The sequence below is a fragment of the Amphiura filiformis genome, chromosome 16 (assembly GCF_039555335.1).
Source record: "Amphiura filiformis chromosome 16, Afil_fr2py, whole genome shotgun sequence".
Classification (NCBI taxonomy): domain Eukaryota; kingdom Metazoa; phylum Echinodermata; class Ophiuroidea; order Amphilepidida; family Amphiuridae; genus Amphiura; species Amphiura filiformis.
The window spans coordinates 14,889,310-14,901,523 of NC_092643.1; the positions used below are offsets into that span (position 1 = coordinate 14,889,310).

The following is a 12,214-nucleotide window of genomic DNA, read 5'->3' on the forward strand; positions in this document are numbered from 1 at the left end:
GTATTCCAGAGGACTAACCAGCATCCAATGTTTATTGGTTAACATTGCTGCCAATTACTGCCTATATTGGTTGTAATTGTTCTGTTTCTTTACTCACATTGTTGGCAATGTGTTCCTGTCCATCCAGTTACACATCGGCATACATAATCACCAGGAACAAAACCTTCTTGCATGCTCAGATCAACACATGTACCATTATGATCACATGGGTTGAATTGACAGATGTCAAAAGCATAATCACTTTCTGCAATGTGAAAAAAAAAAACATCTCTAAATTGATGCCATTGTGATTTAATGTATCTGTTAAAAAGGCAGTATCTATGGCAACAGTGACAGAGTAATAATGTGCTAGCTGCTACACCCTAAAATGTAATTGAAGAAAGAAACAAGGTCAGGCTTGCCATCAACGCCCGAGCTTTCGATCCGAGCAGTATCTGTATTAAAGGCAGAATTCCTCGATCAGACCTCGGCGGTATATAGCTTTTGATGCTTAGGCCATTAACCAAATTTGAATTATTCAACTACTAGGCTATTATTGTGGATAAGCAGATTCTAACAGCTCCTTTTTAACATTATAGTTTATTTTAAGTAACAAAATACCTTGGCAGAAAATTCCAGTAAACCCTGGTTGGCAGAGACATATTGAGGCACCCATATCATCAACTCGTGTGGCACCATTCAAGCAAGGATATTCATCAGGATATTCTGTTAATGAACAAGTTGACAACAATAGTCATCTTGGATTTTAATAATGCAAAATGAGAAGACAAAGAGACAGCTAGAGAGGTGAAGGAAGAAGAGATGGGGGGAATCTACAAAGTAAAAATTATTTCATAAAAAGTATATAACTGCACCAAAAATGTATTCGGAAACACTTGGAAAAATCCCAATTTTGAAACTTAAAAATATGACTTAAATTAATTTATTTTCAATAGATGCATTGTTTATTCCTGTACATTATGACACCCCATTAAAATGTAATGTGACCTCGGGAAGTAAAGTTACAAGCATTTGATTAGACGAAGGTTCCGTTTTAAAAGTGACAAACTAGCCTATAAGACGAAAAGATTCAACAAGGGCAACAAAGAGACAACACTCTTTCTTCAGTCAAGATTTATTTCAGTTTTTTCTTTGTACTTTTTACAACATTTATTTAATTTTTTCAGTTCTTTTGGTTCAGTTTTCTTTTGTTCCTTTTATTTTAAATTTAAATTAAAAAACATCGCATAAACTAGCCATCCACCACTCTCAAACCAGAAGTCTAGTCCGTTGATTTTTGAATAGGCCAGTTTGTCACTTTCAAAACTGGACCTTCGTCTAAGCAAATGCTTGTAACTTTACTTTTAGAGGTAACATTCAATGGGGTGTCGTAATGTGCCGATTAAATAGTAAATCTATTTAAAAATAAATTTATCCAAATATGGTTTAGTTTTAAAATTAGGATTTGTGTTCGGATATCTTTTTGGTGCAGTATATAATATGGAAAATCCGTGGGCATTGGTGAAGATTATAAACTCACCGTCTCCATCCCGACGTCTTCGACCGGCATTAGTAGCTGTAATGGAATGAAAAACTCATGATGAACATCCAAAAAATGTCATATTGTCTGCACATTATAAATAATATAATACATATACATGTAGTGCGTATGGTTGTAATACTGTACATGAACGAGTTCGGGTTTGTGTTTGCAATATAAAAGGGTCAATGCTCATAATCAGATGTGTTTGTCTATAAAATGTTAAACTTTGACATACCTGCGCACACATACATTTGTCCAAAATAGAAACAATTCTCGCCATCTGGGCATGGGTTGGAAGAACACACATTTCCTATGGAGTGAAATAAAATATTTATGTTTAGAACCTCAAAGAAAATGCTACAAAAATTCTATAATTACTATATTATCTATAACACTAGATCAAACAAATGTCTTTAAAAAAAAGACAATGCCTCCAAGATACCAGTAGGCACCTTTTGTTATTAGTTAAGGAGACACTTATGATGCTAGCTTTAAGCTATTGGATACAGAAAAAAAAAAAAAAAAAATATGGCAATACCCAAAAGTGCTCAATGAGCATTAAATTAAAGGGAAGCCTACAAATCAAACATAAAATAAAATAAACTAGATAGGGAAAACAAGACAAACAGACAATCATAAAGGGAAGGGATGAAAGCAAAAGCAAATATTGGAGTGCTTTAACTGCAGCCTTGAATGCAGACAAGGTGGGAGAACAGACAACATTTTCAGGTAGCTCATTCCACAACATTGGTTCCTAGGTGGAAGAAACTTCTTTTACAAAGTGCGAGGCCGCTGAAAGACGGTGGGTAGGGAGCACGGGAATATATACATCTTGAGTGTGAACGTGAGTGACGTGTGAATACATTAGGATCCGAGGAAAGCATGGATTCTAAAAAGGCTGGCAAGAATTTTGAAAACATGGCGCACAATGAAGGAGACACGACGGCTCTTAAGAGAGGAAAGGTTAGTTTGGGAAAGGAGGCTGTCACGATCCAGGTCCCAAGATTGTAATATAACCAGGCAGGCAAACCTCTGAACAGACTCCAGTCGGTTTAGGGTGTTTTTCTCAAATCTCAAGAATATACCTGTATAAAAATATTCTAGTATGAAACTTTGCTAATATCATATTACCAGAGATGTGTAGATTTTTTCCCAATAGTATCATCAATCCTCCGAATGCATACGCCACATTTGGCATACTATCAACCGGTTTGGAATAATAATGATCATTTATGAAGGGGGTGTAATTACCTATTGGTAGGTGTTTATATCTTACAACTTACCTCCCATTGTATATGTGTAAATAAAAGTACAAGTTGCAGTATTGCCACTTGAATCTGTTGCTGTGGCGCTTATAGTAGTCGTCGTACCAGAACTGAACCCGGTCAATGTGTGATCTGATAAAGCAGTTGACAAAGTTATAACCTGACCTGCCACAGTGGAGTAACGAATAAAATCAACTTGGATGTTGTCAGGAAAGGTAAAGCTTGGTACCGGGAATGTAAGCGCTGTCGAGGTGCCACTAGATGACGGTGGACATTGCAAATCTGAAAATTAGAAGCAATTCACTTATTTTATCGTTTGTAGCCATTGTTACCATGGTATCAATGTAAGATATTGGTGTCAGTAGTTATTCTTCAAAGGAACATGAATGATGTGTATTGAGAAGATGATGGCTCTGAACACTGGGACACTGACATGCTGAGAAAAAGTTGGTACATGTGATTATTGGCTTCCCTGGCTCGTTTCTAATTATTATTAAATACACTACAGTTGAATGGCTAAAACGGGAAGCATGTGACCTTTGCCATCCCACTCGACTTAAAACAGTTTGAAACGAATAAAAGTCAAGCCTTGAGTTTCTGAAGCTTTTTTTTTTTTTTTTTAAATACTACATACCAGTTCTGAAGTACTGGAAGGTACACGTCGCTGTTGACACCCCATTACTTGCCGTGACCGTTACAGTGTTGGAACCAGCTGGCAAATCCAACGAGTGTGGCGTTGTTGTAATTGGTCGCGTTACAACAAGATCATCGATCTGGTTAGCCTGCTGATTGGTATTGGTGTATGTTACCTGAACGTTACCCGTGCTACCAAAGTTGGTCAGACTTGGTGAGTATGAAATGTCGGAGTCAGAAGAAGTTGGAACAATAGATGGGCTGCAGGTGACACTTGGTTGTGAAGCTGGTTAACAAAATACAAATTGCAACATAATTTTCATCCACCTGGTTTCGAGAAAAACTCTACCCAGTTATAAACTTGAAGTGATTATATACTTTTAACTTACTGTACTTTAAATTGTACTGTTTATTCTTTCCTTTGTAAGCTGTAAAGATTATTTTCTGATCGTAATTCACTTAATGCTATTTTTCCCACGTTCTCATTGGAGTCCCTAAATTTCTCATTGCTTTTCATGTTAATACATATAATAGCAAGAAGGTAATACTAGGTAAAGATAATGAAATGATAAATAAATGAACTGAATTAAGAAAGAAAAAACATTACATTTCAGATAAACATTCCTTTAAAAAGTAAGTGATACAATGATGATGTCACAATATCGTCATTTTTGAAAGCGGCTAACGTAATCTTCGGCACAGTGGCTATGTGCTACTTTTATGAAAGTATATTACAAATTTGTGTCACTTAAGGTGGTACTACACCCCTGGCCAATTTGGTGCCTATTTTTGCATTTTTCTCAAACATTATAGCGCATTGGTGACAAGTAAGATATGTATATTATAGAGGCAAGGACTACAATTACTGACCGTACACCACGAATGAGCCGTAAATGTCCTCAATTGTATGCTGAGTTACAGTGTAAAATGGGCATGAAGGTCATATTCATAGGTATTTCAATTTGGTGCTACGTGTATCTCATTAAATGAGGTACACGTAGCACCAAATTGAGGTACCTATGAATACGACCTTCATGCCCATTTTACACTGCAACTCAGAATACAATTGAGGACATTTACGGCTCATTCGTGGTGTACGGTCACATATTTGATCAATAAATCAATAACTACTTGTCTTGAGTCACTGAAATTCCAGTGTAGTAACTGGATTCCTTGCCCCTATAATATAGATAACTTTTGGTACCAGTGTGTTATTGGTTTTTGAGAAAAATGCAAAAATAGTCACAAATTTATCAAGGGGTGTAGTACCACCTTAAACTTGCTAAAGATACATTTTAAGAATGTATACAACCGACTATCGATAACATGCCCGAATTTGACAGTATTGGCCCGAGAACCCGTCGACGTTATAGTTGCCATCAGTGGCGTAGCCAGGGGGAGCCGGAGGGGAAAGTGCCCCTCCCCCGAATATTGGGACAGCAAAGAGTAAAGTGTCTTTGAAATGACTAAAAATGGGACAAAAATGTACTGACAAATGGGGACGAAAATTTGGCTTTGGCCCCTCACACTAAAATCCTGGCTACGCTACTGGTTGCCATTATTGATGAAGGTTAAATATCGACCACCATACAAACATGGCGATGATGAACAAGTATATAGTAGCTAAAACATCAAAACTAGCAGCAATAATTGCCCCATCCCAGGCCATGTATCTTCATTTTTTGCTAAAACACACCCATGTTTTTTGGTCCAAAATATGGTAAAATTGCACGCGTTTACTCGGTTTGCGCGTCCTGACCAAGCAAATATGAAAATTTCCCGTTATTATGGACTTTTTTCGTGCGCGAAATGTCCCAGTAAAACCGGCACAAAATATCATGCTCGTTCCCCACCCTACATTTTAATGCTACCACCGCCACTGCCCATTGATGATTAGCAAGCATTAGTAGCTAACAATATGTGAAGAATAATGATGAAAATTATAAAAGCGAGGCGAAAGCTGTCTTTGCGAAATGCAAAGATTACAATCACATGCTAACCATTGCTAACTGGATAAATATGGTAACGGAAAGCAACTGTTAATCAACATAAGCGTATGTATTGTAATTCTTCGTTACAAACACTCACAAATCCAGTATATATATAATACCAGTATTGTTAAACAAGTTTAAGCTAACCCAGCAAACAAACGTTCAAATGTCGGGTTATACAGGGTGTCCCTGAAAGAACTGTATCGTCGGGAACTGATTTTTTGGGTACTTTAAACCAAACGTAACTAAATAACTGATGATGTTGAGGAAAATATCAGCTGTCACATACTTCTTGAATTTTGACAATTGACTGCTCCGTTTTTGAAATAAAAGAATTTTACGAAACTACCTAATTTTCAATCCCTTCCACGGAGTCAATATCTATCAATGACAACAGACGCATCATGATGCGCAGTGATTAGGCCATCTTTATTTAATAGCTCGTCTCAGACCCCTTCCCAAGTTAAAAACCTAATACGTAATGCGGTTGTAATTAATTTGTTTAATAGGCTATTATGACATCTGACGATGTCAGACGTGAGATTTTTATGTGGTAGATCAAAAGAATAAAACAGGGGAAAAATTTGCTCAATCCAGAGGGAATAACGCGAAAAAACGGTGATTTTACTAATGCGCTAATGATTATTAAATCAAGATGGCCTTAATAGCACTCTGAATATACGAGGGTCATTCAAAAAGTTCTACCTCCATCATCACATCTCTGTTATCTTACGTGCCAGGATATTGAAATTACTCACGCTTATACTCTTAAATCTTGGCTACAACATAATTAATTAAAATGTGATATTTGTTTGTTCAGATGTGTTGGTTTTTAAACTTAAAAGTAAATGGAGATTTGGTACGTCGGCAACGGTCTAAAAAGAAAGGCTAATTTTGTTCAAAAAGGTGGTCAACATCTATGTTGAAATCATTACATATTTATTTCTGAAAATGATTAAATTGCTGATTGATAGCTGGTGTATCCCTTAATCACACCAAGTATTTAGTTATGTTTAGTCATGGCGTTAAAATACCCAAACAATTAAATTTCCGACGATACAGTTCTTTCAGGGACATCTTGACTGTATGAAGGGCATAAAATGTTTTAATGACATTAAAAACTTTGTGAAAACTTGATGCAAACATTTTAACATAAAGTTATGAAGTGCTGATACAACATTTTGCAGAAATGTTTGCACAAATTATTTTGCAATAACATTTTGACAACATTTTTAAAATGTAGTTTCCTGGTCAATAACTTAATCGCAAAATGATGTACTTCATTCGAAGTTAATTATTTGTGGTCAACCCCTAAACATATTGTGTGTTTGTTTCTAGTTGCTAATGTACCATTAAAACCATTCAATCAACAATAATGTTTTCTTGACAAATAAATGGATATAAGCTTTGTTTAACAATTTGAGCATTCCATACAAAATGCGGTTTAAATTGAGACAAATTTCGTCCTCTTCATAGTGTTTGTGTAACGATGCTGTTCACTGGCTCCGGAGCCAGTATCCACAGCAACTGCTATTTGGTGCAGAAATGCAACATTGTTCTTAAGGGAAGGGGTATGAACGTTTGGCCAGTATTTATTGTGGGACATTAGAGCACATCAGACATATCGAATTGCATCCTGAATTTAGATTTTTGAAATTCGCAATGTAATACACATTTTATGGCAAATCATTAAAAATTGATATTTTGATATTTAACAGTACTCGAAGTAAACTTTATAAATCTGATGATTTCTACCTAAAGTGTATGTAGGTGGGATGAAAAGCCGACGATCAATTGAAATTTTGACCTTTCGTATTGTAGATATGGATTTTTTTTCCAAAAACACCAAAAACAATTAGGTCTTTTTGGGAAAAAAATCCAAATCTTCAATATGAAAGGTCAAAATTTTCAATTGATCGTCGGCTTTTCCTCCCAGCTACATACACTTTACGACTATATCATTAAATTTATAAAATTTACTTCGAGGACTGTTATATCTCCAAAATGTGAAAAATATCAAATTTTAATAATTTGTCATAAAATTTGTATTATATCATGAATTTCATAAAATGAAAATTATTTGATATCAGAAAGACATTCTTCGTATTCAGAATGCAATTCGATAGATCTGATGTGTTCTCATGTCCCACAAAAAATGCTGTCGAAACGCTCAAAACGCTCATTCCAGTTCCCTTAAGACGGAAATGACATAATTTGTGTAATTTAAGATGCATCATGGGAATGCGCAAATTATGAGCTTGTATCTATTCACAACGTACACGATTGGCAACGTGGGCCTGTGAACCCGTTGGTACATAAACAGAAGTAATTGCTGCCCATATCAAACGGTATACATTGTCCATTATTCAGACATGGTGATGATGAACAAGCATTTGTCGCTAAAATGAAAAAAGAACGGGTGGATCACGGACAGGGTGAGAAAACTATTATAAATGTTTTATGTGAGGATATAATAAAAACCGAATCTGTTAAAGCCACAATGTATGATTTCCGTCAAATTTTAATTTTGCTATTCTTTATTCAACATGTTCAAAATGATGAAATAATATTAGTAATAACTGCCGGGAAGAGTTGCTGTCCATTTTAAGCTGAAATAAGGTAAAGTGAAAAAAAATCCCACTGGTTAATTTTGTCCATAAAACATGCAGTTCTATGGGTGGACATGCTCTTTTGACCTACAAACACCACAAATTTGGCTGATTTCATTTAGGTGCAAGCTGGGATATGTGTAAACGTTATATGCAAAATCAGGTTCGAAAAGAATAACCAATTTCATATTATAAGATCGTACATTATGGCTTTAATTATAGGTTAATAAATGAGTATACCTTGTTGGGAGTGAAATTGTACAAAAAATGCACGCGTACTGAGATGTTGGCACGAGCCCCGAAGGGAGGAGTGCATTAGACGCATCAACATCTCAGTACAAGTGCATCATTTTGTACACTTTCTCGAGCAACAAGTGATACGCATTTATTAACCCATTTCATACACGACTAAAAATGCCATGATTTTTGCTATTTTTATAACAAAAAAAAATGCAAGCAAATATAAATGCATCCACCCGGAAGAAAAATGAACGCGTCCGAAAGCATTGCGAGTACTACGCGGAGTGCGCGCCCGTGCAATTATACAATATTTATGCACGGCTAGTAATTTAATAACGCTTGCTCCGATTGGTTCTCACTATCTAGGAGTGTATGAAATATAACTATAAGGTAGACAATAAATATGGGTGATGAACTTTATTGTACGTATACCTTTGTATACTGCGATGTCTTTGAAACGGTTGTGGTACATGGAATACACTAATGAATATGTTGTTTATGCTAAACTACCAAGTGCCAACTAGACATTTTATTAAATATTGTTGTAAATAAGAAACTGAAACTTTGCATTATATCTACATTTGATACTATAATTTAAGCATGATGGTAGCTTGGAGGCGTGCATACATTGCAGTGATTTTATTTTATTTATTTTTTTTGTGATGAATATGTCAATTGAGGTAAAAAAATATAGAATTGATAACTTACGTGATATCTCACAACGATCGCCTGAGTATCCACTGACGCATGTACAACGGTAAATATTACCTACTGTAGTACATTGGCCACCGTTCAAACATGGTCCAGATGCGCAGGCAGTAGGAGCTGAAAGTTTGTACCAAATGTCAAATTATTAATAATAACTTTTGAAAGTGTCGAAATTAAGGAAAAACAAGCGATATATACAGTGCAAGTTAAGTAATTAGAATTAAACAAATCACATCAGAAGCAAAAAACGTTAAGAGTTATCTATGTTTTAGGTTCTTATCTTTACCTTCTACACAGTCTGCATCATTCGTGGTCGTGTATATGAAAACTAGTGTAGAAAGGCCTAATGATTTCTAAACTTTGATTTTTGATACTTCCCGGTAACGAAGGTCCAATATAGGGGATTGATACTAAGTGCATTATGTCAAATTTGTTCAGTATAAACAATTTTCATATAATTATATTAGACTCCATAATCTTCTGGAATCGGGACAAAGTTTGGCTTAATTTAGTGTATAAAGAAACATCAATATATAATGTGTGGTCAAAGAACACAAATGTATTTAATATAAAACCTATCTTAAAAAACGATTAAATTATAAAAGAAAAGTGATGCAAAATCGGTGGGGTTATCTTTTGTTGCCACCAACATTTTGAATACCTTTGGTAAGTTTATTTCAAACAGCCCGCAAAATTAATTAGGCCTATGTCTTGTTATTTTGGATTAACAATTCGGGCAGTCATCAAAATGCAGTTTATAGTTAAACAAATTTCGTCTCCTTTATTACAGCTTACTACATGTATTATATGGGTATATTAACCACGTTGTTCCCTGTCTCCGACAGGAACGAATTTCCTCTTATAAAAGAAATAACGAAATTGTTTCTAAAAAAAAGCATTTTGGGAACACCCCGATTATCTATCGACGACCTACATGATATCTGACAACGTGAGCCTGAGAATCCGTTGACGCATGTGCAGAAGTAATTGTTGCCATTATCGAAGGTTGAGCACTGACCACCATTCAGACATGGCGATGGTGAGCAAGCATCAGCAGCTAAAATATAATAATAATAAATCGAGAGCGGATGAAAATGAAGAAGCGGTGAGAAAGCTGGTCTCGAGTGTTCATGGTTAAGATAATTTATAATATAAAAGGCCAATCTGGTAACGGATAAGCATTAAAAGGCCTAATCGTATCCCAATACCGTAAAACCTCGTCTACAAGCATATAGAGTGCTTTTGATGAAAGCTAAATTAATCCTTACTGTCGCTATCAAAAATAGTAAGCCCAGATGAACAGATTTAATATTCATTTAATTAAATTAATCCAGGCGCCATCCATCGACAACATTATAACATTATGGAATTTGAGCAGATAAATTACCGATAAAAGTATACAAGTACTATTCTATTGTTTTGGCATATTTAAGGCTGTTGCATTTACAATTCAATTTCGCTTTAATAAAAAAAACTCTATATGCTTGTAGACGAGGTTTTACGGTATTTTAACGAAGAATGGTGGTTTATGTATCGCCTCAATAGTAACAATGCAGTAATATGTTTTTAAAAACACCGAATCCCATCTTCTCTGGTTGCACATACAGCGATGAATGATTCTAAAACACATGCATGTAAAAATCCCAATTATCTTCGCGCTGAATTCAAATCAATACAATTCGGGTGGTTTTACTGCTGTGTTGTTAATATTGAACGAAATTGGGCAAATGGGGTACCAAAATACGCGTATAATTATAAATAATTATAAACCATCTGTCTGTGTTAAAATATGGTGAGTACGATTAAAGCAGTATGCAGACTCCGAGTATTAGACGTACAATACTGTATGTAACATATCTACAATATTTAATCAATTGCCATTCTATTTCCAGTAATGTTTAAGTTCTAACGAATGTTTGATGACGTAAAATCGATAAAATGTTACGTATAATATCTGATAGAAATATATTATCGATTTTACGATGACTCAGGCAAAAAGTGCAGCAGACTGACGATATGTGAAGCAAAATCAGTCGGAACTCGGAAATATTGATTTTGAGATACAGCCATACAAAAGAAATATTTCCTTTTGTTTCCTGTCGTTTTAGAAAGACTTTAATTGCTCATATTTTTTGGAGCTTGTTCAATTTCAATGGGGTTTTCTGCAAAACCCAGCTTTGTAAATACTTTTACTATTTTGTAAGAAACTGAAAATTTAATATTTCCGAGTTCTGACTGATTTTGCTGATCGCATCACATATAGTTACATGGAGATAAGACTATGAACTATTTAATGTTTGACATTGAGTATAGTAAAAATAAATCTAATTCACAACGGGATTCACAACTTACGTGATGTCTGACAACGATCGCCTGAGTATCCACTGACGCATGTACAGATGTAAATATTACCTACTGGAGTACATTGACCACCGTTCAAACATGGTCCAGATGCGCAAGGAGTAGCAGAAGCTGAATAAGAGTTTAAAATATGTGTCAACTATGAAATAGAAAACTATGGATGGGTACTTGTTTGGAAATAACTGTGAAGTTGACAATGATTGACGTTGTAATCTTACTAAAAGCAACCAAATTTGGAATTAAAATAGAAACATGTAAAGCTGTTGCCCTTGGCTTTTTTCCATATCTCACTCGTTTATTAATCAGTTTGCATAAAGCCCACTTTGTGAGTGCGGGATGGAAGAGCAGACGCCACATCATCAAAGCTTGTCACCTTCATCGACCCCCAAATGGAGCCAAGGGACTCTCTGAAGTTGATGTTTCCACACGAGAATAGCTGCCCAATCTCCCTCGTTAGCAGCATACGAAAGAAGAAGAAGACCCAAATGACCTCTTCTTTCATCCTGAATGGATTTTAGATAAGCTCTCACCGAATGACCCCCTTGTTATCTAAACATTATCAGAATGTTGTATTTTTTGTCATGACTCAATTTAGACTTATTTTTGACATTTTTGTATTTCGACACTGTTTTGGGCCCATCATTTTGAAGGGCTTCTCACCCAATGATCCCCTTTTCTGGAGCGAAATCTCTCATCAAAAGACCCCCAATGAACCGCTGTCTGCACACTCCTGTCACTTCGAAGTTGAGTGCTCGTCTTCCCAGATGGAATCCAGTAGCCAGGACTTATGGGGTGAGGGGGGGGACTTTCAAATATACACCGTTTCCAAAATAAAGTTACATAAAAGGATAGTGACGGTAGCTTCTCAAAGTTGGAATGTTGTGC

At 35.6% G+C, this 12,214-nt stretch overlaps 1 protein-coding gene across 1 annotated transcript in view; it reads right to left on the reverse strand.

The window, feature by feature from the left end:
- The window catches only part of LOC140172447 (uncharacterized), a 62,762-nt gene that overhangs the window by 2,897 nt on the left and 47,651 nt on the right, over positions 1-12,214 (reverse strand). Inside the window, exons 45-54 of the mRNA XM_072195594.1 lie at positions 11,321-11,440; positions 9,903-10,025; positions 8,969-9,085; positions 7,691-7,810; positions 3,422-3,706; positions 2,806-3,069; positions 1,758-1,832; positions 1,520-1,555; positions 601-705; positions 98-244 (exon numbers count right to left, since the gene is read on the reverse strand). Of these exons, the coding sequence (XP_072051695.1) occupies positions 98-244; positions 601-705; positions 1,520-1,555; positions 1,758-1,832; positions 2,806-3,069; positions 3,422-3,706; positions 7,691-7,810; positions 8,969-9,085; positions 9,903-10,025; positions 11,321-11,440 (1,392 nt within the window). The remainder of the gene's footprint in view (positions 1-97; positions 245-600; positions 706-1,519; positions 1,556-1,757; positions 1,833-2,805; positions 3,070-3,421; positions 3,707-7,690; positions 7,811-8,968; positions 9,086-9,902; positions 10,026-11,320; positions 11,441-12,214) is intronic.